Here is a 27,632-nt window from a genome sequence, read left to right on the forward strand (position 1 = left end):
CATATAATGTTAGAGATTGTGTATGTTAGTGTATGGTGTTGGAATGAGTGTGTGTGTTTTAGTATTGGTATTAGGATGTGTGTTGGTGGATGTTAGTGTGCGTATGTCAGCGCATGGAGTATAAGCCTAGGGTAAGTGGCGCCTGGGAGAGGGGAAAGGGGGTAAATAAGGAGAAAGAGAGAGTGTGAGTGAATGTTTGTGTTAGTGTGTAGTGTGTTAGTTTATCTGGTTACAGTGAGTGGATGTTATAGCGAGTAGACTGAACCCACCAATTAATCCAGCCGGGGCTAACCCTATTATATAGGAGAACTAAGGACACAATCTGTAACAGGAAGGGGACAGATTTCTATTCACCTCTTCCTACTACACCGGACACTGAAGAGACAGGGTCACTTGGGTACTCCTGCAGACTGTCAAAGAAACAAGTGGCACCACTTTGATATGAGTAGGGGAACCACATGCACAAAAAGTAAGCTCAAAAGCAACTAGGTAAAGATATGTACCCATACTAAGGCTAAGGGAATATGGTTTTATTTTAGCTTACTTTTTACATGCAAAAAATGAGTACATTATGTATTAAGGAATATATACTATTAACATATAAATATAGTGTTTGATAAGAACCATTCAGCACATCTAGTCTGTCTATTTTCCCTGATGTAAAGACCTTATTCTGCCCTCTGTCTTTTTCTTTTAATTCACTATAGCCATATGCCAATCCCATGCATGTTTAAACACCCTCACTGTATTAGCCTCTACCACATGTTCTACTTATACACCACTCTCTCAGTAAAACAAACCTTCCTTACATTACATCTAACCCTCTGATCCTCTAGTTTTAGATCATGACCTCTTTTTTCTAACATAATAAATCTTCCCTTGAAGGAACCCCCCCCCCCCCGGTACTTTGTTAAAATAATAATTAATTACATGCATATATACAAAAAAGGTAAAAATGTATCATACGTCACGGTTAATATTAGGCTTTAACCCCAGATACTTTTGGAACCTAGCAACACCCCTTGTAGGTAAACAATATTGAGTTCAGCAGATAATTCTAAACCGTTAAATCGACTAACCACGATATCTTTGCCTATTTGGTGCAATGAAAGTGATTCTGCACAATAATGGTATTAATTCAGTATAGTTCACTAAACCAGCATAAAGATAAAGGTAAGGTCCATTCCAGCCCTTGGATATTAGACCTGCACTCATTACACACTAGAGCATCAATCAAAGCTTCACGTAAGTGAGATAAACCAGGATCAAGGTGTTACATATACACATTTTATAAATGATTCTACCAAAAAATAAAAGAGCAATAGTTTTTTTCTCTATTTTCTAATATTTATAAGTTTATTATGTCATATAATAACAATAGTAATAATAGTAATTAATTTTGTAATATATTATATTCTAGTTAGTGGTAAACATTAACATATTGCATAAAAAAAAATGTTTTTACAGGCCCAAACATTTTACATTTAGTGTTTAGAAATAAGACAAAAAAAGAATAATTCTAGCCTGTACCTTTTTTCAATTTCACAGAATTGTAATTGTTTTCTGGGTATGTCTCTTAGGACAGTGAAGAAGTATGAATTATTTTCTGTCACACTGCAGATGGGGAATTCCGTGCCTTACAAGTAATTACCATCCTATGCAGGGGAATGTGAATTGAGAAATTCAGTCCTGGACGCTGCGAGATGAAATAGGTCCGTGAAAGAGCAGTTGGCTCAGTTGTCTACTAATCCACTCAGCATTTTGTAAAACGCAATATATTTGGTTTGTGTCGCTATCTGTAATTTATTGCACATTTAACCAGAACCTTGGCAAAGCGGCCATTTTGTACTGCCGAGAGTGTAAAGGAATCTGCAGTGTTCTGTGATTAGGTAATGTACAAGAGGGGTGTTAAATGGAATCTCTGTCAAAAATATTATTGAAGGCGCACCAAAATAGACAAGAAGAACTGATTCTGAGCCAAGAACCTAAAAATGGGCTGTCATTATCTGTTGAAGAGCTGCCACATCTATTGATTGAAGTTGCTCGCCTCAAAACGTCAGGCAGGTTTAAGATTGTCATTGCTTTAGATGGACATGTAACTATTTCTGATGAGCAGTGAACATTATCAGCAACACAGCAAACCTGGCTTATAAATCAAGATCAAGCAATGCAGGACTTTCCAGCCATGGCAAAAACACAATTCCCATCATCGATTAGCTAGTGAAGGATTCTGGGAAGTAACGTTTAACGAGACTATTCCTTATTGTCAGGGCTATGTTGGAAATTAGCCCAAAGAATGAAGGAGGATTACTTAACTAATGGTTCTGGTAAATGTAGCTCGTCATTAAAATATCTCCCCAGGCATCACCCACAATTTAAAGTGGTCAGGTACGCCATTAATGTTTACTTATGGGATAGAGATCATTGTCAATAAGACATCTACCTACTGCAATTATAGACTAATATATTCTAGTCTAAATATATTGATTTCATCACCTTCAAATGTTTTAATAAAAATGTATTACTACTGAAGGTGTCAGAACAATTACACCTTGAGTATTTTTCTTTTTTTTCAATCAATTGCCATTTTCCGGTTTATTGATTAAGTCTTCCGTTACCGAAACATGAAACATGAGTACATACTTTTCACCAATACTTTTAGCAAGATCTAAACATATATGTTTCTAAACAGCATACGTTTTTTTTATTATCTGTCAAGTCAACATTACACAATACACAACAAATGTATGCATCTACAGACAACGTGCCCCAAAGAATTGTGAAAAATACAAATGGGCACTGTGTGCTGTTCCTTTTAAAATGTAACATGGACATGTATACCCTTGTTGCAGAAAACATACTTATTAGCTTTATTATTTTAACAAAGTTTTTTATGTGGAATTAAAGAATAATAGAGGCTCTTTAAATATGTGCCTTCCTCTTTAAATCTACAACAATCCCCAAAACACCACTATTTCAAAAGCTCCCTGTTTAATGAGGCCATTACATATTTTACCCAAAAACCAGCCATGTTTCTACTACGTGTTTCCTTCTAAATCTATGGCTCTGCACACCCTCTGCTTGGAGAAATCCAGTAATTAAACACATAAAATGTTTTCTACGATGGCACATTTGAAGCCAACTATAGTTAAATGTATAAATATATGATATATAAATATATGGCACAAGCATTAAAGGACCTATGTATTAAAATGTCATGTTATGAGTTGAGAAAGCATGACCCTGCCGGTGATATAATTTTACCAATTTCCTCCAGAATTGCTCGAGTCGAGTCTCTCCTATAGTGCAATGCACATGGGGAACAAGGTGCTAAATTATTTGCAGATGGCCTGATTCAAGGTCAGGATTCTGTGCAGAGCAGAGCAGCTATCCCACTGCGATCTAACGAAAGCCACAACCCATTTGTAGTTTATAATTTCATTTCAACACCTACGTACAATGCAAAGACAAGCTGCATAAGAGTGGGGACATCTAGATGGGTCCATAAGAGCACTAAGTGTATTAGAGTTTCATGAAACATAACCTTTAGTAAAAACGTATTTCACTAATCCACACATCTTGGAGGAGAGAAGGGAGAGGGGATGCAATAGATACATTTAACTATAGAAATGAATTCTCTAGGGAGAAAAGGAGAAATGTTAGAACAAGGGATAAGGATCTAAGGATCAGAGGCTTAGGATTTATTTTGGTGACAGGATGGTAGATATGTGGAACGGCCTTCTAGCAAAAGCTCTAAAGGTACATGCAGGAAAGGAAATTAAACATTATATTAAATATGCATGAGGCTGTCCTCAAAATAATAGGATGTTTAAACCAGGATAAAGTGGGCAGATTAGATGAGCCAAATGTTTTTTATCTGCTGTTGAATGGCATCTATGCAATCTGTTCACCCCACTTTATTTCCCATATGTTCGTAACATAGCTATGTAACAAGCCATCACTTGTAGCCAGTCCTACACAGTTGTAGCCAGTCCTACAAGTTACACAGCCCTGGTGTAACCTTAATGCTGCCTGTCTAATGCTAAAAAGGGCATAGCTTAAAGTGCATTCATCACAGTCAGTGGAATCTCTTTAGAACCGTAAGAAATAAGTACTTACTGAGGTGTATAAGTATCCTTCGCTGTTCATTGCCATGTATAATTTAGTTTGAACACCTTGAATTGCCACCACTCGTAAACCAACTGGTATGAGGTTAAACAACGCTGGAAGAAATCAAAGCAATTTAAGCAAAGTTATATAAAAATATTACAATTACAGATCTGCTATATAAAGGTGTCTCACATTACCATAATGGAGACTCTTGAAAGCACTGGGGGTAAATAAGTGGCTTTTAGTATTTCTCAGAAACTGGAATTCATATCACTATACAATGGACATTTTTATTACAGCAAACATAATTTCTAAAGTACAGTGAAAATGTACAAAGTGCAACATTATATAATTATGTGGGTTCATGTAACATAAGGAACGTTAATAGCTATTTTGCTTTTTGGACTAAGACTTACAGCAAATCTACAGATGTTGAAAAAAACCTAAAAAAGATTTACAGTTATATTAAAGTTAAACTGTAACTGTAAATCCCCAAACGCAACTTTTGTAAATTGACTATAATGAAACAATATATGTCTTTTTATAGGAAACTTTTTAATGGTATAAATTGCATGTATCAAAATACCCATCAAACGTTGGTTACTGTGTGTTGTACTGTATACTATTTTAATACTACTAATATAAATAAATAATGCATTTGTTGCACAGTTACCTTTTTAGTTTTGTTATAACAGACCGAAAATTGGCTCAACTATCTCAGTGTATGAAATGCGAAGCTGAAATTAAATTATTCTACGGTATAAATCAGGTTTCATGTAACGGCGGAAACAGACTAAACTATTCTTGCTTTATCTAAGTAATTGCACTTTTTAGGGGCACTTATTTAAAATTGCGATGAACACAAATAGTTTTGGATTTAAGAATTACCCAACTTTATCTAATAAAGACATCAATAAAACACGGACCACTGGTGTTAACTAATAACTGATTAAAAAGCAGTATTGACAGTCGCCAGAAGCCTCGATTTTGCTTCATATGGTTGTGATTCTGATGCCAGGGGTATTACTCAATTCTAAAACAGAATTATGACGCAGTTGATACTGACAGATGTTTATTCAAAAATATGAGAGAAAAAGGAAAGGAAAGGAAAATAGGAAGATCATTTTCTTTTTGAAATCAACAATTTGTATTGCTTGTTTTATTTCACATCATCACAGAGTGGAAAAATATATTCTATGAAGTAGTGGATTATTATTATAATATATATATATTTTTTTTCCTCTTTCATGATGCTGCTCCCTCCACCTGTTGTGTTATACTTGTTTTAACCTAACAGGCACAGTGCAATATTGAAAATCTGTCCTTGTATTTACCACAAAGTTCCAAATAGACATTATCATCTCTAAAGAGTGTGATTTTCAGAAGCTGTTTGTAATCTTAGTGTATCTTTACCATAACATAACTGTCCAGCGCACCCATCCAGGTTAATGGAGATTGGTTTCAGAATTATTTTAAATTGGAAGAAACATGTTGTTATTATTAACCAGTTTGAGCCAGTGCTGCGTTCACTTTTCAGCACAATTAGGCCAAAAGAAATAGATCCACGTGCATGCATGGGTTAAATCCTACACAAACATTGCTGAGTAGGTTGGTAGCATGGAAAGGGTTAATGGTATCTGGCAGATCTGAAATCAGGATGTCTATTATCGTCAAGATGTGTGGGTGAATATATGTTCTTTGATGAAACGCAACACAATCCAGAGGACATCTCTGGATTTCCATGGAGATAACATGTGATTCTTTTAGTTGACGACGACCTTAATCACACATACACCCTGGAATTCAGCTTCCCTTTGCGATTTGCAGCATCAAACACTAAACAGAGAGTTTAGGGTCAGGGAAAGTGCTTCACAGGGCCCGCATTACGTTTGCTTTAGATAGATGTAACTTTAAGTTGCCAAAAGGTTTACGTCTAACGCTGGCTATAGTGGAAATGCGTTCAGAAAAGGTCAAGTACTACTTACTGTAAGTGCTTTCCTCCTCCTTTGTTCCATCGATTGTGCCATCTGCTTGTAGCTGCAAGTGGTACCCTTGCCTGCTGTATAATTTAGTCACTATACCTTTGAGTTGAGGTTCTGGAAGTAAACAGAGAGTGTACATAATAGATTAGAACCTTTTTACTATAGCTGAATAAACAGACAAACACATTAATCACCCAAAACCACAACTGATATTAAACAATGTAAGATCCTATTTAGGGAAAATGCGATATCATTTCCAGATATGCCCCATTATCCCGAAAGATGAGTAGCCCAACGCACTACTCAAGTGCCAGCGCCATTAGATTTCTGATTTCTCTTATTAACACCACATTAATCAATTGTATCTATTACCATAGCCATACATAAACCTTACTTGAAGAAAACAGTTGATATACAGTCTCCAAGTTCCAGCATTGAGTAGTATTGGTACAATGTGTAAACGATTCTATCAGTTTAAGTTTTGTCATACCCTTTGAATATACGTACGGTAAGAAGCGCTGTGTAAGCACTGTGTAAATTGTTGACACTATACAAGTAAAATATATAAATATCTATTATCACTTTATTCATTTCTAGGGATTCCTGTCCGTACATGTATGCTATCCATTATGATACTTAAAAAAATATATATATATTAATTGAATCCATTTTGTGTTAATTGATTAAGTTGCAATAATGATGGAGATTTTAAAGTTTGCTTGAAAGTTGTGAACTGGAATAACTTTACAGGTTAAGTCATTATATATATATATAAAAAAACACTTGAGTGGTTATGCCGCATATTAATGTATGCCTATTCTGCTGCTAGGGTTGACTGCAATCCCTATCATACATTGTCAAGTAAAAAAGATGATGGGGGTTTCAGTTCACAGCAGATGGATGCCTGGGTGCTGCCTGTTCCTGATTTATTCAAATAAAAAAAAGCCTGACAGAATGAAAATGTCAGCTCTGAAAATTATAAGAAATTATGACACCAGCTATGAAAATAAACTAAAAATATGTTAATAACCATGACATTATTTTCATAGAAAGTTTAGCTGGGTGAAATAAAATCTTATGTTTCACATAGTACATGTTCTAATCCAAGGGCATCCACATAGACTTTATTGGATTTTACATTCCAAATAACACATTTTGGTGTAACAGAAAAAAAACACAACGCTGTGCAATCCCTAACTGATTAGCATGATGATGTGAAGTTGTGAAGGCACTTACAATAGAAGACAGATAACCTGTGTTTCGAACAGGGTATTTATTATTCACCGGCAAAAAAAGACATGGGGGGGGCATCTTTCTAGAAAATACTAATAGACCATTGTACTTCTAAATACTAAAGGATAAATTACTGTTATAATTTTATACTCCCAACACTTGAAAATAACCTGCAGCATTTATGGAGTCTGTGTGAAATCGAAGAAAGAATGTATATTAAACAAATGGTAGTAAGTAGTCAATAGAACTTTAACAACGGTGATGAAACCAGAACATTTCTTGATGATGGTGATGATGATGCGTGACCGGAGGTTGACAGACAAAATGAAATAATGATAAAGAAATAACCCTTCCAAACCTGGACGTCTTCTTCTCCTTTTTTTAGAGCCAAATAGTTTGACCCGAGAAAAGACGTTGAGTTTGTTTTTCTCGCAGTTTCCTTTGCTTTTGCTGGGGCTGTTAACACATTTACATGCATTAGACTTCTCCCTTTCCCGGGCTTGTCTTTTCTGTCTAATGAGCGAGCTGGCTATAGCAGCAGCCATGGCTATTGTTTACCAACAGAATCCTTGTGAACTAATCAGGCAAAATAATATCACATCGACCAAAAGCTTGTTTTTTGCATAAACTTTTACTATGGATACCGCCAATGTCGACGCTCACGTAATGCGCCTTTCTATAGTCGAAAGCTGCAGATCACGCATTCCTCTTAGAGAAAGCCGACAGACAATTAAGATCCTTTCGTAAGGATATACGAGTCACTTCTTCTCGCCACCAAAATACTGTCAACTTTTCACAAACACTGGGACTCCTTGATTTTTTTTCCAAACGGTTTGGTTATTCTTCCATCTTCATTCAATGTTTCCTAAGGTCCTAAAACATTAATATTGACCACCCCTCCAGAACGAGCTTGACCTCGATGAAATAATGGTCTCTGCTTTTTCCCACTTGTACATACTCATCAGTGCTACAGATCACGTCTGGATCTCCTGTGCAATGCATCTTATTTTCTTCAGCCACACTAGTTACAATGGATGCATATAAGCCAAAAAAATGATAAAAATAACAGAAACTGGTATTTTAGTATTCCGAGAACATAGCATTCACTGCGCCTGCAGCACCGACAGAAGCAGATTCAGTCTTCAAGCTCCAGAGCCACTTGTAACTGTGTGTGTGAGAGAGAAATGCAGATGGGTCTGATCTCCTCCTTGTTACAATGGAATACAGACCAATCTCCTATTGTCTGTCCTCTACAAACATCTGGTTACTTTTATAAAGCATAACAAAAGCATTTGCAGCTCGGTAGCTCCGTGCGTTGTATAGAGTCCTGCATAATTCTATATTGCAGCCTTTTTTTTTCTATCTATGCAGGGGTTTGGCATGGCAGGTCAGGATCAGATGTGTTGATGACGGGAACTTGCTCTCAAGAGCCATCTCCCGGAGAGAGAAAGGTAGCTTGAATTAATTGTTGAATTACTCTTTCCTCACCAGGACAAATCATAGATGCAACAGAGTTGCCTGATTTGGAATGTAAGGCAATACACGATTGGCCATTTTTGCTGAATTGTGATTGGTTGGTAGAATTTTTATTCTGATTGGTCTATCTAATTTTCCTGCCTAGTTCTTCCTTAACACATGATTTCAGCTAGACTTGTAAATGTAATTTCTGTGCTGTTAAGCAGAAAATATCCTGTTAACGGCAGTCTGAAGGCAAACATGCAAAACTGACTGTTTGTAACGTAGTTATCCGCACGTAAATAATAGTAAAGATTTGTTTCAATCTTATTGCCTTTTGATCGCTATGGAAGTTATACCTTTTTGTTGACATATCAACTGCGTTATCTGATGCATATATTAAATCATAAATGAGAATAAAAACATCACAGATATATCACATGGCAATATTTAACTTGAGTATTTTTCTCGAGCTATATATATGGTTGTATTTGAATGTGTACATAGTGTTAAGGAAGGGATAACTCTTTAAGTGTATGTTATAAATATACAAAAAATTTAATTATGTAAATTATAGCAATTGATGAGGTATAGAATATACACTAAAGTTCCATTTTTTTTTTTTAAACATACTCAGTGTAGATAGATATTTTAATGTGGTATTGTATTCCTAGAGAGTTCTAGCAAAGGCAATGTTACAATCAAATCAAAATGCAGTAGTGTATCTGAGAAATGCTCGCTACTCAACATGTTTTGTCAATGTCTGTGATACTTGTTCATTAGCTGCTGAATTTTCAGCTACGTCGGCCCTCTTGTAGCTAGGTGAGAAGTAAATTAGCCTTCTCTCATTTGTCCAATTTGAGCCTCAGTGGACCTCAGCCTTCTATCATTTGTCTAATTTGAGCCTCAGTAGACCTCAGTGTGACCTTATCCCACTCAATTCAGAAATTAAAGTATATAAGGCTTGGGACCAAGGAGCACAGACTATGCACCAGACTTTGATGGCTGTTGAGGTGGCCCAAGAGACAGCAGACACAGGACAGCTGCCTCTTCTGCAATGAGTGCAAAACAATCAAGAACTGAGTCATTGAAAATGAGTGTTTTAAGATATTGTTCATTACAGGGACAATCCAGCCATCATATGCACTTTAAGTCCTTTGTGGTGCCCTCCTTGCAAATACATGGTTTGTGTATAACACCTCATAATCATTTTTGCCTTTCCCTTCCCCTTAGCTATAAGTCATGCAGGACATGTGTTCATCCAAACACATCTCCATAGATGTGATATGTTTACCTTTAGTCAGCTCCACCTCTGGTTAGGTGAACGCTGCAGACAGGGGTCTGTTACTACCATATCTGTTACCAAAGTATAATTGTGTAGTCCATATATGCCAAACACAGGAGAAGACAACCTTGCCTCCAAATTAGATAAGGTGAAACCATGGTTGTCAGTTGGCACTATTCACTGTAACCATCAAGTCAATTTGTTATACTGATCATGTGCCTTTAATAGAACTTAATTCCACCTCATCCTCCAATCTATATAGCCTAAGTGAACACCCAAGCAAAACTCTTCAGGCATTCTGAAAGACATCCCATTTTTAGATCCTTATCCTTTGAAAATATGTATTGTCTTCTTTTTGGCATCTTCTGTGCCTGACATTATATAACAGCAAATTATGTTGAGTGAAACTTATTTATATGTTATAGAAAGTGTCGTCCTCATTTATTTGGTGAAAGATACATCTACAGTATTGATTCTTCACATTGAGTTACTGTCAAGACTTCCTTGACCCAAGAGGTTGACTTTTAGAAGTGAGCGCAGATTTTCATGACACAGCAAAAGGTAAAGCACAGCAATTACTTAACAGGGTAATATCATAATGACACTGTTATTTACTCGTAGAATGTAGCATTTGTGTTTAATGTCACCACATCATTATCAAATTGAATAGTATTGATCAGATGTGATGGAATAGTGCAGCATGCTTAATATATCGTATGCACACATTTCACAAGACATATAGCTAACATTTCCACCGGCATAACATTATTAATCAATCATATCTATTTATTATTATATATTATGCTAAAGATCTCAACCCAGGGCTCATCCAATACCCAATGGAAATTTAGATAAATGTATATACACAAAGATCTGTCTGCCTGTACCTAAAAAGATTTTAAACAATGTAACTAATGTATGTAATGTATTTAAAACAACGTAAAGTGAACAAAACCTACTCACAATGTTACTGTTGAGACAATCCTTCTATATTTTTGGGTATGAAAATCCTACTCTAAACACAATGTATAGCTGCCAATAAGCCATGGTTTGCCAATACAGTCTCAAAAACCATATTGATGGCGTATTGATGAAAGAAACACAGACATTTTTTGTGATATAACTTCATGAAAAGTATCTTTCTTCAGTCTTCACACAACCTCTTAAGGGAGTAAGACCAATGGGGCTCTAAGTAGCTGCTTAATGTGCTTATATTATGCCACAACAGGTGAAATATATACTGTATGTAAAGTAGCTGAACCAATGCTTGGCATCTTATGCTCTTATCCCAATGCTGGGAATAAGGATGTAGGTAAGTATCAGAGTCAAAGGATGTCACATTGTCAACATTTTGGACAGCTATATTCACAGCAATAACTAAAATAGTGCAAGTACATTTTACAGTAAAGAGAGACAGAGATGCAAATTCTGGCCAACTCCACTTACAGATGCAAGTTTGTATGTTATGACTTCATTTTCCTAGTTGAATAATATTTAAGCTGAAGAGTGATTTGAGTATTAGCCAGAAGATCCATTTCCCCTGAATCCACATGAATGGAACATCGCCATGCAACATCATGACCCATGTCAATTTCCAAACTATCTGAACCTTTACACAAACACAATGAATGCCAGTACTCCTATCCTTCTTTTGTTCATTAGCAAAACTTTGCGCAAAAGTACCCCACATTTCCACAAGACTTCATATCATATCAGGGTTTTGATAATGTCCCTTTTTAGCCATCTTGAGGCTCCACTCTACATAAGGCTGCAGAGCTTTAGAGATCTATGCCTGAAAAGGGCATGAATGTAATGCTCCTCTTAATTCGTGAGAAGACATTGGAGGTACCATAGTCCTACCATATCGAAAAATTAGGCAGCTTCCTAGGACTCTGGATTGATGGAGGTACCACCATGGGGTTCTTTCCTATGTTGGCAAGTAAGCCAAGTGAGAAAGCATGGTCGCTTTGTTCGTGCAAATCACAAAATGCTTTCTTGTGCCACAATGCAAAGCAAATAGTTGCCCTTGCTGTGATACCGGCCTTAAATACAGTCACTGCTATCACGTTTATCTTATTTCTGGTTAGCAAATGAACATGGAAAATAATTCTTGGTGGCACGGATGCAAAGGCTTAGAAAAGGTAAACGGACTTCATTCTGACTAGTGGCTGATGCTTAATAGTTTTTAAAAAATCCATAATCAGCATAATAAGTGGCACTATATTATGATTTTAATGGGTATCATTTCATACTAAAATGTTTTATGCAACTACAAGCGAGAGCTCCCAGGGGTCACACGGATGGACGCTCACGACAAACCTTATTTTTGCTTTACTTATGTGTTGTGCAAATAAAGACATCATATTCAATGATTCCTAATGTAATGTATGGACTATTCTGTTTTGAAAACTGTTTCTCAAAAGACTATTACAAAATATTTTCATTGCTTGAGTATCTGAGGTTGCCCTGGGGACTCTTGATTTGACATGGGAATGGGCGTGAAGTGTAGGTGAAGATCTCCAATCTAATACTAAAATACACTTATTTTCCACACAATCAACCTACTGCCCCAATATAACGTCCCCAGGCCTATTACAAGAGTCGCCGTTTGTACCAGTCATCAAGCGCACTTGTTCTCTTTATTCCTCCCTACTACACTTAATACTTATCTGTTTCTTTACTAATAATGTAAATTTGTATCCAAATGCAAAAAAAAAATGAAAAGCAAAAACAGAAAGTGAACCCCTTTTTCAATGGGTTTAGGGACCGCCCATTGTCATTAAGGGGTTAATCTGATTATATACATGGAGGGTCGCAATTTATAATCAGCAAAAAGCGGTATACAGAACCTTGTGGATGGTACAAGAAGTCAATTTAACTGACATATTTGTTCATTGTATTTTTATGTTGTATCAATTCACAAATAACACAGGCGTGAAGAAAGCACCATGTTGGTAGGGCATCTTTAATATATCTATGTGTCGTTTAACTATCTCAGAGAGGTACCTTCATGTAAGAACATAAAAACACACATTTTAAGGCAAGAGCTGTCTGACGACGATGGTGTTCAGTGATGTACTGTAATCAGAATGTGTTTGAGCTGTGACTATGAGCAACATCAAGTACATATTACTGATAGAGAGAGTGGAATCTATAGTATGATCTATAGTATGATGACACCGTGAAACAGTCCGCAGTATTTCCGTGTGGGTGTTTATGATGGAATGGAAGCGAGAGTCAGGTCCTCGCTAATATCTTGCATTAGCTGTTTTACAATCAGATCAATAATATGTTAACATATCACTGCAATGCAGACTTCAGCTAACCCAAAACCCTAAATCCCTATATAAGAAACACAGTATCCTTCCACCTACAGAACATATAAAACATAAATGTAGGTATGCTGTGCACATGACCTATATTTATATTAGCAGTTTGGCTGGTGTGTGTGCGTGGTGAGACTGTTGTGTGTGCATTGTAAAGAACAGGCTATTTATCTGATGAACATGTCATATAAAAATTAACACGTTAGAATCAATATAATACAAAAATAGCACATCTAAAATCATACTTGCAATTAATGATTGAGCTTAAATGCGGATCAGTGTAGGTAAATAACATATTACTTTTTTGGTAAAATTGTGAAATAGTTAATAGCAATATGTATCACCTTAATAGCTAAAGCTTTAATCTGACCGTTATATGAGGACAATATAGCTTTTAATGAATGTTATAAATATAAAGGGAGACACTATGTGTTCCACATAGAAGGGAGCTGTCTTGTGTTCCAGTGATGATTGGGGTATTGTAATGAATTGATGTATTTCAGTATTTACCAAAAATAAAGTGGGTAGTGAGAGACGTCCACCTGTGTTATCTACAAATACAGAGTGACTTTCACAATCCATGACTTTTATAAGTGAAAATCAATCCTGACTATTGCCTGGGATCCATGGCGAGTTATAGTGAATAAAGGTCCACTAAGAAAGGCATTAAAACAGGCTGCCCTAACAATGGCATTTAATATGCCTTCACCTGCTGGAAAAAAACAGACTTATTTGTTTGTGATGAGCTGCCACTTCAAAAAATACAATAAACTGCCAAAGAAATGTTACCTTCCATTTACCATCAGCTGCTACAGAGACAGGGACCTAACATTCGCTTTACTCCAATGCTTTTACGCTCACACACCATGCAGCCACGTGCATCCAGCCAGCTGAAGCCATAGATCAGATACGTATTGGGTGCTATCGGCCAGTGGTCTACTGACAGATGGCTAGTGCTGGTCGTGGTTTCTGAGTAGTGTTCATGCACCCCTACTTATTTCTATATTAGTTTTACACACAGAAACAAATCAGGCCTTAAAGACACAATCTAGTCTAATTGTTATGTAAAATGCCTGCTGCATTACAAGATGTCAGTCTTATTTGCCTTCTTCTCCTGGCTGCCTTTGCTTCCTTGCGCATGTGCTGTAGCACTTCCACTTAAGTCAATGAAACAACCAACCACAGTGTTCAGCCAGCATATACAGTGTACTATAGTGTTACTATTCCTAACTATAACTACTCAGGGATAAATTACTTGTACAGCAAACTAGACAGGTTGCATCTCAACTGACATGCCTGTCTTACTGGGGTGCAACTTAAAGGGACTCTCATGCCATGATATATTGTGGTGCTACTTCAGCTATTTTGCATTCAGAAGATGTGTTTGGATGAACACATCTCCCTGCATGGCATATATTCATACCTGAGAACTCTCTGGGTTTGACCTGGAAATTGCCGGGTAAAGCACCGCTCTTCCGGGTCAAGACCTAAATCCTCCGGGTCGCTCCCCGCACACTGCTGTCAGCGGGAATGCCTCCAACATCAGCGGGAACTCCCACTGATGTCAGGGGAAACTCCCACTGATGTCAGGGGAAACTCCCACTGATGTCAGGGGAAACTCCCACTGACTTCACGGGACCCCCCGCTGATGACAGTGGGCAGTCCTGCCAACACTGCTGATTCCATAGCTGAAGAGTTCCAAACTTCCAATGGCATCAATATCAGCACAAAAAACTGTGCGGCAGCAGGTTTATGGAATGGCATGGCCGAGCAGCTGCATGCAAGACACACATCGCCAAGTACAATGTCAAGCGTCGGATCAAGTGGTGTAAATCACGTGACCACTGGACTCTGGAGCAGTGTAAACGTGTTCTTTGTTTGGTAGATGCCAGGAGAAAGTTTCCTGCCTGACTGCATTGTTCCAACTGTAAAGTTTGGTGGAGGAGGGATATTGGTATGGGGCTGTTTCAGTATACCATTAGACATTTTGGACAATACTATGCCTCCAAGTTTGTGGAAAAACTTTGGGGAAGGCCCTTTTCTATTCCAGCATGACTGTGTCCCAGTGCACAAAGCAAGGTCCATAAAGACATAGTTAGATGAGTTTGGTGTTGAAGAACTTGACTGGCACTCACACATCCTTGACCTCATCCAACATCAGTGCCTGACCTCACAAATGCTCTACTGGATGAATGGACAACAATTCCCACAGAAACACTCAAAAGTCTTGTGGAAAATCTTCATAGAAGAGTGGAAGCTGTTATAGCTGCAAAGGTGGGACCAACTTCATGTTAATGTCTATTTATTTAGAATGTCATGTCATAAACGTCCTTCTTGGTGTTATAGTCAGATGTCCCAATACTTTTGTCCATATAGTGTATATACACATAGATACGTATTGATACATTATATTGATATAATTAACATGCCATTCAGTATTATTAATTATATGATGATACAAGTCATAAGAGAGGTAGTAGATTATGTGTTAGAGGAGATCTAAGGTTATAATGTTTTATACCATGGATCACACACTGGATTTGATCATGTGAATTAGCAGTAACTGGAGACATCTAGAGGTGCATGATATAATTGCATTAGTGTTTCATTATTGTCTAAATTATATTATAATCTATCATTTATGAAACACACTGCTCAGTAAAACTATACATAAGGATTTTTCCTGTTCTTCAACATCTATCCACATATAACCACAGATATACAGCACATATAGTATGAAGCCAGATGTGTTCACTTTAAGCTTTAGGTTCATTATATAGTAATTTACACATTTTCTATATCAAACAGCATTTCAAGAGCTTTCAATGTAATATTATTACATCATCTCCACTTACGCCTAAGTGCATTCAAAATCAGTCTTATAGGTAATGTGTTTAACAGTTTTCACTCTACTTTCTGCACCAGATGTAACCTCTATCTGCCTTACTGTACTCACTTATCTACTAGATGCTTTGTGCTGTAATCTAATTGTTTTTCCCTTTTATTTTATTTTTTTCTCTGCTATAAATTGCAAATTGTTGCAATATAAAACCACTCATTAGGGTACATTTTGTATACTGATGTAATTTAACAGCGGCAATTTATTTCTGCTCACTGACCCTCAATAACAGATTGCTGCATTTTCTGGGGCGAAGGAGAACATGAGGCAATGTAGTAACCTTCTTCAACTGCCTTTTATATCAATGCTACCACAAAAATACTTTAGCAGATTATCTAGCATTGCACTTCCAGTGCTTCCACATAAAAAAACAATGACATCACTGCCGTTGATATATACTGTATACTGATATATACTGTATTTGCTCATATTATTATATATTAATTTAGGAAAAAAAGAAAAAGCCTCAATATAAGACTACCCTATAAGAAAAATGCTTTATTAGTAAATATTAATTCACATGTAAACTATTTTTTCATATTTAATAAAAACTATGATTGAAAAAAATGATTTTTTTTCCCTTTTATTTGCCACTCTGCCCCAGTTATGCACATCTGCCGCCCAGATATGCCTTATACTCCCTATATGCCACTCTGCCCCCAGGTATGCCTTTTAACCCCCTATATGCTACTCTGCCTCCAGAAAACAATTGAACCCCGCCCCCATGCCACTCTTAACCCCCCTGACTTACCTTTACTTGTGACCCGTGCTTTAGACTCCCTGGTGTCTAGTAGGGCAGTCACTGGACATCTGTGCGATGCAGACCTCCGCTGGTGGCCGAGGCTTCTGAGCGCCGGCATCACATGACCTTCCAGTGCTCCACCATAGAATCCCCGGTGGAAGTGCCGGCAGGAGCGGAGGTTGTCTGCGTGCATTCCGCCAACGTTAGGCGACTGTGGGATGCGCACAGACAACCTCCGCTGCTGCTGGCACTTCCGTCGGGGCTTCTATGGTGCAGTTTAAATACATAGATATTAACATGTAGTTGGTCTATATAGTGTATATTTAGGAGGGGCATTTCTAATACATGGGAAGAAAAAGTAAATAATGCTTACATGACATAATGATTGCAATACTTTTTTTTATACAAAAAAGGTTTTATTGAGATCAATCATTCAATTGAACATGTGTTGTCCACAGACATATCAGGGTCAGCAATACCCTCTTCAACTTAAAACATGCACGGTAACACAACTATTATGTTATGGAACTGTGTCATTAAAAGTCAAGTGCACTATAATTACATCCAAAGCTAAAAGAGGAAGCACATTATTTCACTGAGAAAGTGACCTTTAGTTCAAGACACTAAATGTTGAAAAGCCGTCTACCTTTAAAGATGTGGCAATCAATAAGTAAGATCTCAGTGAAAGTACAGATGAATCAGATAAACAATGGGAACAGCTATCTATTTTAAGACACATCTTCCAAGGTGTTACGACACTGTAAAAAGAATCAAAGCTCTATAAAGAATTAGGACTTTTTTTCTAGTGGTACAAACAGCATTTGCCTACATAACCATGCTACCAGGTCCAGCTCTACCATCAGATTTCCTACTCGCAAAAAAGAGGTTGCTGAAAAGAGGTCCTTCTGTCTGGTTTCACGCTTGGAAGTCCTATACCCTTCTAGAACAAGGAGACAGGATCTAAATATCAACACAGACCACTGGTGGTGGGGCACATGTGCTTCATGTAGTAGCCTTCTACCTACCACTGCAAGTGTTTGATCCACCCTGTATTATACTTTTATACACATAAAAAACAAGGGAGGGCAATGAAAGGGATAGGATGGTGCTTATGAAAGTGTATGTGTTTAAGATAACAGGTGCTTAACAGGGGAGCCCCAGGTCCTGTGGTGCCCCCAAGGGCATCATGATGCACAAGTTATTATTTATTGGCGGCCATGTTCACTTTACACCCTATTAGGCTTCTTAATATATATATATATATATATATATACACACACAGAAATATGTTTTTTATGCACCAGCTCGAACTCCTGCAAATGTCTTGACTTACAGAAGATTTCAGGTTTTATGAGACTCATCGACATGTGAGAATACTGAGATGGGCAAAAATGCTTGTTTTCTAAAAATTGGCAGAAAACACCACTTTCCACCCAGTGAAAACAGAATTTCTGTGGTTAGTTACATCATGTACCTTGATATTTGTATCATGTGACATGGCGTCATCATGTGGGTCGTGACTTCAGAAAGTGGATGTTTTAAGTTGTCACACTTCTGTAAGTGTTGGCATTCCCTAGCAAGGTTTTGTAAAGAATAGAAATGCTACAAGCAAAAAATTCCTGAAATAAATGAAATAAAATAAAATACATCACTCAGCTACACTGTGCACATTTTGCACGGGTAGCTATTATTTAGCAATTGGGGGGTGCTCACAAAGTTATAAATTGTATAGCCCTCAACTAAATGCAAACACTGCGTGAAAAGGTAAGTTCTGCCTTCTCCACCATGAATATCAGTCTATCAATATTATTTCTCCATTTTAAGAACATAAGTCAAGGCACTTTTTTAGTAAGGAAATCACAAAAAACAGAGTCACAATAGGAACGCAGAAAGGATCAGATGACATCAGAATGACACCATTACTGCCCAATCAAAATGCTTCTATCATTAACCCTGCATATGCTTATTACTTTGCACTATATATTTACCGTGTAAAATCACCTTTATGAAAAAATACTATTACTGATTGCCCTGCTTTCAATATTTATTATTACACAGCTATCTCCATCCATGTTCAGCTGAATATACAGGATATTGCTGTTGTACCCAACATTTGTCATTAAGATATAAAACGTCCCTTTCTTAAATATATTTTTCATCTCCTAGAAACCTAAATTTCTGCTAATACCTTCTACCATTCTTAACTGGCTGTACATTTTCAGTAGAAGATAGACTTTGAAGTCTAGATAACTTGGATGGCCCAACCTTGAATTGAGGAGTTATTCCATGGTAGACTTTGTTTTTAACATAATTTATGGTTCTCAACAAGAGAGTGGGAAAATAATCTCAGTCTGACAACTACAACCCTATATCTCATTAACTGCTTATCATATTGCTTATTACAGGGCACAGATTATATATTTTCCTATAGAGTTAAATACATAAAATTACTGAAGGAATCCATGGTAACATAAACTTTCTTTATGAGAATGATATACTGAGATGAGTTATTATTTATCTGTGGACCATCTGTTCAGATCAGACCATGTAAATTTAATTATCAATTTTTTTTCTTAATGAAAACCTAGCACAGGAAGCCGCAGATTAACATGTTAATATCACATTGCTGTTTTATACTTGACATAAAAACTGGATATTTGGGCGTTGGCACATAAGCCTGTTTAATTAACGTTACAATACACGAGCAAAGGTTTCATGCTATCATAAAGAACCGGAACCAATCCACTAATCCCAATCCATATTCAACATTAAAAGCTTTTTCAAAAGTAATTTACTATACATGCCAAATGTAATGCACAATTGTGATTCATTCATTCACCCTAAATCAAAATATTCTAGGAGAGGAATGTCTCTTTTCCTGCATTGGAATCAGCCATATTTTTACCAAGGAGGACAAACTATTTCTAAATATAAATACACATCATAATATATAATATCTGAAAACTTTCATGTTTGAACAATATGCTTAATGTAAAGGTGAAAACTGAATTGAACACACCTTAAATAAATCTTAAATAAAACTGCTGCTAATTCCCATTAATAGATGTATGTCTTCATCCCTGTTACATTTTAGTATATTGATATTCTCTGATAAGGCTTATTTAAATACTAAAATTGTAAAATGTCTTGGTTTTTGTCTTGTACTTGAATTCTTTAAAAATATAATTTCAAAGGCAATGTCTTACCTGAATACGACTTCCGTAAACCCAAAGCCATCTTTCTTTGAAGCAGAAACGTTCAAGCACAGCTGCTGTCTACATTTGCGGCAAGCTGATAGACAGAGAAACTTTAAGGAATATTTAAAGTATTCTCTAAGGTACTGGCCAGAACCATCAAGCCCATACTAGTGGTAAACAGAGATCATTAATGGGCATTAATGACAGACCATTATGACTTTCAGAGATCATTAATGATTCATCATGTAGCAGTATTGTTCTGGCAATATCTAACAATTTCTTGGACCTGAATGTCGTCCCGTCCTTTTATTCAGAGCAAAACACATTATTCTTGAGCACAAATTTTCTACTCTGACTTCTAGAATTACAAAAAAGGCTTGTAACCGGATACCGGTTCACATTAAATTAGCTCTCTCTGTGTGATGGCCTGGCTGCAAGATACAGAGAGCTCCTCCGATGTGATAAATAGGACTACAGCTAGATCAACTGTTTTACATTGTGCTGGGTTCATTTTTTTCCTCCTTTTTACAGGTAAATTAGGCATTTAGAAAAGCCATGTGTAAGTACAATTGTATTTATTATTTTCATATATTTTTCAAATTTAAATGTTCTTTTTTATCTACTATCAACTTTATCCTTCTTTGGTTAGGGTATAAATACCACATGATTTACAGAAATCTTAATGACTATATTTGGTGGCAGATTCCTTTATGGAAACCATTGTGCCCGGTTGGTACCAGTAGAGTTCAATGGTTGACCTTGTTGTTTAGAGAATGTGCACCAAAAGTGTACAGTCCCATGGGCAGTAGACCAGAAAAATAAATTTATATTTCTGCTGATTTAGCATTAATTAGGGGCACATGTAAAGCAAGCATTGAGAAAAAAAATGTCTTGATTATAATGGATAATATAAAGAGTTCAGGGTGGCACAACAACAGTTAAAAACGGGTGCCGTAAGCAATAAGGGATTGTCTTCCCAATAAGAAACCCAATAATACACTCAAAAAAAAAAAAAAAAGAAAAGCAAGCACCCCAATAATGCTAATAAAGTATATTAACCTCAGTTTATCGTACACCTTCGTAGTACAGGTCATTAAGTACAATATATTAGCATTCTAGACAAAATAAGGGCACATAAATTAAAAAGCACATATCTGTATTAAAGCACCATGTGAATAAGCTGTACCCCTCTAATGTTTTGACGTGAACGCCTTTGTCAAGGGCTATGTTTATGAAGATACAGCTAGCACAATTTTCTGACAAAGCGGGGCATTTGGATCTGGGTAATTTTGCCCGAAGCCATGGCTAAATGCTGCTTTATGATGTCATGCAAGTAAAATAAGCAGGGAAATAAAAGTTTGCGTCCCCCACCAGTCTTTAAATCAGAGGACCACCGCGTAATTCCCCCATGCTCTTTTGCCCGGTCTTTCTTGCTGATTTCTGCACTATATTTTCCTCAGTCGATATACGAAACAACTAAGGACAAATTTAGTGTAGTAGCTGTGAAATCAAGGATTTATTGCCAATAAAGAACAGCATCCAAACTCACAGACACAATGGCTATAGCCATCCTCTGGGAAAAAGACACATAAAAACAATGATGTGATTCTACTGCTGTAGCAGAATCCTGAACGTGACAGACAGAGAAGTCCCACTGGAGCTTTCTTAGTAAAATAGCTTGAATCGACAGCCAATATAACCACTTAGAGTTCTCAATACAACAAGGAAGAAAATATCAGCTATATAACTCTGATAGGAATGGAAGTTATGGTTTCATACTAAGAAGGTCAAACGAGGAAAAACAACATGTTTTGATGACCCGCTCAAACGTACATGTGGGCATGCACACGCATTCATACATATTAATTTTTTGATTAAATAAACCATCTGGGAATATACAGCCTATATAAAAGTAGCAGTTCTGTGTAATTGAGCAATCGCAAGAATACATGACATGTCATTTGAGATTTCCCAGCAGACTCAAAGCCTATCTTGCAAGTCAAGGAGCTGGAGGAATGGGAAAGACAGCAAATGCATGGAAGTTTCCCCGCCACAAAACCACTGCTCAATGGGAATCTTTGATCTCCCTAACCTGCCTATTTACACGGAGCTCTCCCAGCCTCCATATACCGATTTAATACACTTTATGCCTTTAAACCACAGAGTGTTGGGATATGATGTCATATCCTGGAGCTCCTCAGCAAAGACGGCAGCTAGAAAAAAACATCACTGAAAATGTTTGTTTTTCACAAAGGATGATGGTTGTTTCTTTTTTTTTCCAACAGTTTCACTAATTTATATTTATAGACTTTACTATGATACACTTGATTTTGCAAAACTGGTATAGCTACAGTTTGAAATTGACATCTCTTCACTTATTAAGTGTATTTTTTGTTTTTGCATGAATAAAAAACTGAAAGCACCAGCCGAGGTTCACTGTCTAATGTTGGGAAACAAATCTACACTACTTTTATTCTATACCTTTATCCAAATACTTTATAAAAGTGTATTCACTAAAATGAAGTCTACAGAAGTAAATATAATGGCCCGCATGGATCCGGAGTGCTGTCTTGATGGTTTAAACCTTGTGGTAAAATATATTGGAAGTTACTGAGCAAATGGACTTGCATTAGTGTATTAACATCTTTAATGAAATATGTATGTAAAAAAAAGAGGTTTTATCATTAAAGCAAGACACAGAAAGGTGTAGTTACTATACCCAGGGGACAGCAGTAAGAATTAAGATTCCACTTCATCGACTTCACTATGTGCTTGGAGTGGCCAAATCCAGTGAGCTCCACCTGCTAAAAAGATTGAGTTGATCCTGCATAATGCCTTGTAATGCTGGTGTTCTGAGTTCTTAGTTAATAAGGGGGGGGTTTGTGAAAGCCATCTCATTGATTTAACTATGAATTGGGCACAGATGAGGACTGACAAAGGGGGCAGGGAGTCAAATGCCCCATGGGCTGCTCTAGTTTCAGTATTCTGGAGTACCACTTGCAGTTCCACATGTACCCACTGGGGTGGCAGAGTAACAAGGGCCCAAGGCAGCATTTACACCCAGCATTTCTTTGCTTATGTATGGGTTTTCTATGCATTTCCTCTCTGTAAAAGTTTTGGACAGAACTGCATAGTGCTCCATACCTAGCAATCACACACGAATGGCTCTTTGTTCTGTAAGTTCCAGTGCACTTCATCACAAGGTTCATACTATCAAGACAACACTCACTGGTTATTCAACTTTGAAGGGTTTCCATATAATATCCAAAAAGTTGCATTGCAGTCATCCATTAGCAGTATTGTCTATTTGGTAAATACATTTATGTTGTAAACATACATATGTGTGTAGTGTGATAATATCTTAAAGACAATATCTTAAGCACTGTGACACATGTAGGATCTATGGGATTCATAAGGTTAACCTTATTCTTAACCAAATAACTTCACTGCCCTCTGCTGGTCAGAAAGTACATAGTTCATTTTAAGAATTTGAACTAGCATATATGGTATATTATCCACAAGCCATTACACCTGCAACTAGTGACCTCTCGTGGTATTAAAATAAAACTACACCCTCTTTTTAAAAAAACATTGATGCACAGTAGGATGACCTTAAATATACATTAAAATAAATAAAGGCTCCATGCACGCAAGGGTTCCAGCTCAACTTAGAGGCAAGTAATGACATAAAACAGCACTATGTTAGCCCAGGTTTTTTAACTAATGTAAAATGTATCACTGTTTTATCTCATTTTTCCATAGCAGTATTCAATTACATATAAAAACATAGAAAAATATATATTACATTACATTTATTTACATAGCGCCATCAGATTCCATAGTGCTGTTACAATCATCGGAATCATTTAAAGTCACATACAATAACAGACAGAATTTGTCAGGATAAAAGAACCATTTGGCTCTAGTCTGCCCATTTTTGCCGATGTAAAAACTCAGATCTTGATCAGTCCTTGTTCTTGTCTTTGGTTCAGGATAGCTTTGTGCCTATCCTATGATAGTTTCAATTTTTATCATTGTACTAGCCTCTGCCACTTCTGCTGGTTATCTCAGTACTATGGTTTGATGCAGTTATTGATAAAAGAGAAAAAATAGTTTCATTCTAATAATAATATTTTGTATCACTCAGCAAATATCAGTTTAGAAATGTTAGAGGAAGAGGTCATAATCTAAAACTAGAGGGTCAGAAACTTAGATGTTATGTATGCAAATTTACTTCACTAAGATCGTGGTAGATAAGTAGAACAGTATCACAGCAGAAGTGGTAGAGATAGAATAAGCTTAAAGCCATCCTGACTCAAAGACTAGTCCAAGGAGCGATTAAGATTTAAGTCTTTTACACCATTTTGGGTCTGAGAGAGGTTTACTCATAATGTAGCATCAGTTGAAATGGTTTATTTTAATTTCAGCACTAAAAAAACTATTTCAACCAATAACTAGGTATTTGCTAAGCGCTGACAATTTAATACAATTTAATGATAAATTAAACTCAATCATAATTTTTTTATAATTACATTTTAATTGTGTGGAATATGGATTAAAGCGGTGTAAATTTCACTTTTTTATTATTACTGGCCACTTAATCAATAGTGACACCTACTGGTAGGAATGCAGAGCAAAATAAGTAGCAAAATGCCAATCTAATCTTTAACCTGATTTGATACACAGTTTATCTATTCATATATTTTATATGCATTAAGTACGCAGCCTAGCTTCATTTATGTTTGTGCATTGTAGATATTTCTGAATATATTTTCAGACACATTATAAAAGAGGAGGGCATAAGAGTATACAATGTACAGTATATATGTATATTTATATAGGTATACATGCTGAAAAGGTATTAAAGTATTCAAGTAAAAGCTCTACACAACTCCATTTCAATCACATTTTGTGACATCACAACATATTTTCAGCACCCAGGAAACACAATTTAAAATTCTGACATACAGCACAGTAAATACAATGAGAATGACATAGTCTTCTACTTCTGTATCATTTTATGACTCCGTCCCACTGAGTAGGGGATTGGGGGTTTAGGAGGAGCCACAAGATGGACTTCATCCATTTTTGTAGGCTTATTTTATTACACTGTAATAGTATACAATACTTTATTACACTGTAAAAGGTTTATTTTTATAACATACTTCTGGGCTTCTGGAGTACAGGTTGACTTTGTACCATCCAGTTTATTCTTTATCACCCTCACCCACCAAACCACACATTGGTTGCGGAGAGAGGGGCCGAGAATATTCTGGATATTTTTTATTTAACTAACCATACTGTATAGTTGATTCACATTTTCATTTATTTTCTCTTTCAAAGCCTTTCCAACTCATTTTTAATATATTAGTCTGATGGTTTCCAAAGTTCTTTTACTCTCCCCTCTGTCGAAGCATACTGAGTTTTGTACGAACATTTAGTTTCGTAATAGTTTTTTGTTGATATAAAAGTCATTGCTATTCACTTGGACTAGATAACACAATTTAAAGACGGCAAGTCCATTCCTAGATGCATCAAGTATCAGTTTGTAACTCAAGTGCAATGTTTGGTAACTATGGAAAATGCCTGACGTGATGTGTTAAGAGGATTATTTATACAATATTAGCGAAATGTATCTGAACAGGAAATATCATGTATCTTCAATTATAGTGACATAACGAGCTCCCCATATGACTGGTGGACATTTATATGAGATGTAAAAAAGATGTCAGCCAAGTCTTTTTGTAGTAACATATGAAATTACATCGGCTGCTTTCTCCCATTATTGAGTTGCTTGTTGAATTAAATTTATGACAAACATAGGCCAATTGGGATTCTTAAGGGAAAAAAAAGAAACATGTCGGGTTTTTAATGAAATTAATGTGGAGAATACATAATGAATTGCTTGGTTTATGGGATGAAGTATATATATTTGCATATGTCATCTTATTTAATGGTATCCTCAGTCTAGAAGTCTAGAAGCAGCGTCAGACTAAATATAGAAGACATCACATCCTATCTGAGAGGTACTGTATACCATGAGGAAGACAGAAACATTTTGGTTCTGATACAAACATTCTGTAAAATCACTTGCAAGCCCGAAGAGTAAATTAAGCTTGAACGGCTTTAAAAATGTGCTGTCTTTTTTCTTGCAATAAACACCCTGCGTAACAAAAATGAACAAAATGAGGCTGGAGAAATAAAAATGGAGAAGAGGCATAAGCGTGCTTTTAGATTAAGGCATATATTGTGTAAATAAAAAAGATTTAACATATGGTGTAGAACTATACACTTGATGAAGTTTGATCATTGCATGAGCCAAACAATTTTTGGACAGCGAGTGTTGGTTTTACCACACAACTCTCCCAAAGATCCGAAAAATGTCTCAAAAAGTAAGTAGCAAACATACCAAAGGTTGTCAGTATTTACCAAGTGACATGAAGAAAAAAAAGATTAGTGAAGGAAACTGTACAGCGTACCATGTGAGTAATACTTTCCAAAACCAACAAAAATTCACTTAAACAAATAAGAAATAACCTTCAGATGAAATGTGCATTTCATTTTGGCACCATCATTTCTCATGATGAGATCCAGAACAAGGTCCCAATCAAACTCATCTAAACAACGATTGGTTCACTAAAATTGTTCCCAAGAATGCACATCACACGTTCCCTAATCTGCCTCTGAGCCAGAGTTATATAAAATTATACATCATTTCAAGGTCCTGATTCATGATACCTAAGTAAAAGTTTGATTTTCCTCCACAAAGTCTGGTTGTAGGTCTTCTTCTATCCAGTAGGTAAGTGTGCTTAGTGACACTGCTTGTAGGGTAGGGTGCTGCTAAATAAGGTCATTAACGTGTCTTCACTGGGGAAGGAAACTGGAGGCATCTCGACAGCCAAAGGATTATAAAACCCAGGTCATTGTTAGTAAACTATTACTTACCTTTACTTCCATCTGCAGAAGGGACCTATGAGGTCTCAACATCTAATGTGGCTCTTCATCATGAACATCGGTCCATAAGAAGGTAGCATATGCTTCCTTGGAGTTTCATCAGTGTATTAGAGAAGGAAGTTAGGAAATCAGAGCACCCTGGCACTGTAATAACTTTTTTTACACCATGTAAACGATGCGATTGTCAAATCATCTCTTACAGATACTTTAGCAAACCCGACGTTCATTTTTAACAACAAATAATATCAGTTACACGCTTAAGTTGTGCCAAAACAAACAGCTGGACAGGAAGGTCTTGTCGGATTTCTGCTATGTGGTTTTTACTTCCAGAGATTAACAAGTTGATCCCCACTAGAGAGCCACATCATGGAAAGATGGCTTCAAATTCTTAGAATTTGCTTAGGAAGTGTTCTTATTACCGCTCATAGTTTACAATTAAAACGTCCGTC

The 27,632-nt window shown here is 36.5% G+C and overlaps 1 protein-coding gene across 6 annotated transcripts in view; it reads right to left on the reverse strand.

Moving 5' to 3' along the window:
• FGF13 (fibroblast growth factor 13) overlaps nucleotides 1–27,632 on the reverse strand; it is a 119,209-nt gene that overhangs the window by 15,969 nt on the left and 75,608 nt on the right. For 4 of the 6 annotated variants that reach the window (XM_053474276.1, XM_053474275.1, XM_053474274.1 and 1 more), the window contains 2 exons: nucleotides 6,096–6,206; nucleotides 4,120–4,223 (listed from right to left, as the gene is read on the reverse strand). In XM_053474276.1, coding sequence (XP_053330251.1) covers nucleotides 4,120–4,223; nucleotides 6,096–6,206 — 215 coding nt within the window. Of the gene's footprint in view, nucleotides 1–4,119; nucleotides 4,224–6,095; nucleotides 6,207–7,683; nucleotides 9,109–20,238; nucleotides 20,378–27,632 lie in introns of those variants that run through there. The other 2 variants (XM_053474280.1, XM_053474277.1) reach the window with 2 other exon arrangements.

Source organism: Spea bombifrons, chromosome 8 (assembly GCF_027358695.1).
Source record: "Spea bombifrons isolate aSpeBom1 chromosome 8, aSpeBom1.2.pri, whole genome shotgun sequence".
In the NCBI taxonomy this organism is placed as follows: domain Eukaryota; kingdom Metazoa; phylum Chordata; class Amphibia; order Anura; family Pelobatidae; genus Spea; species Spea bombifrons.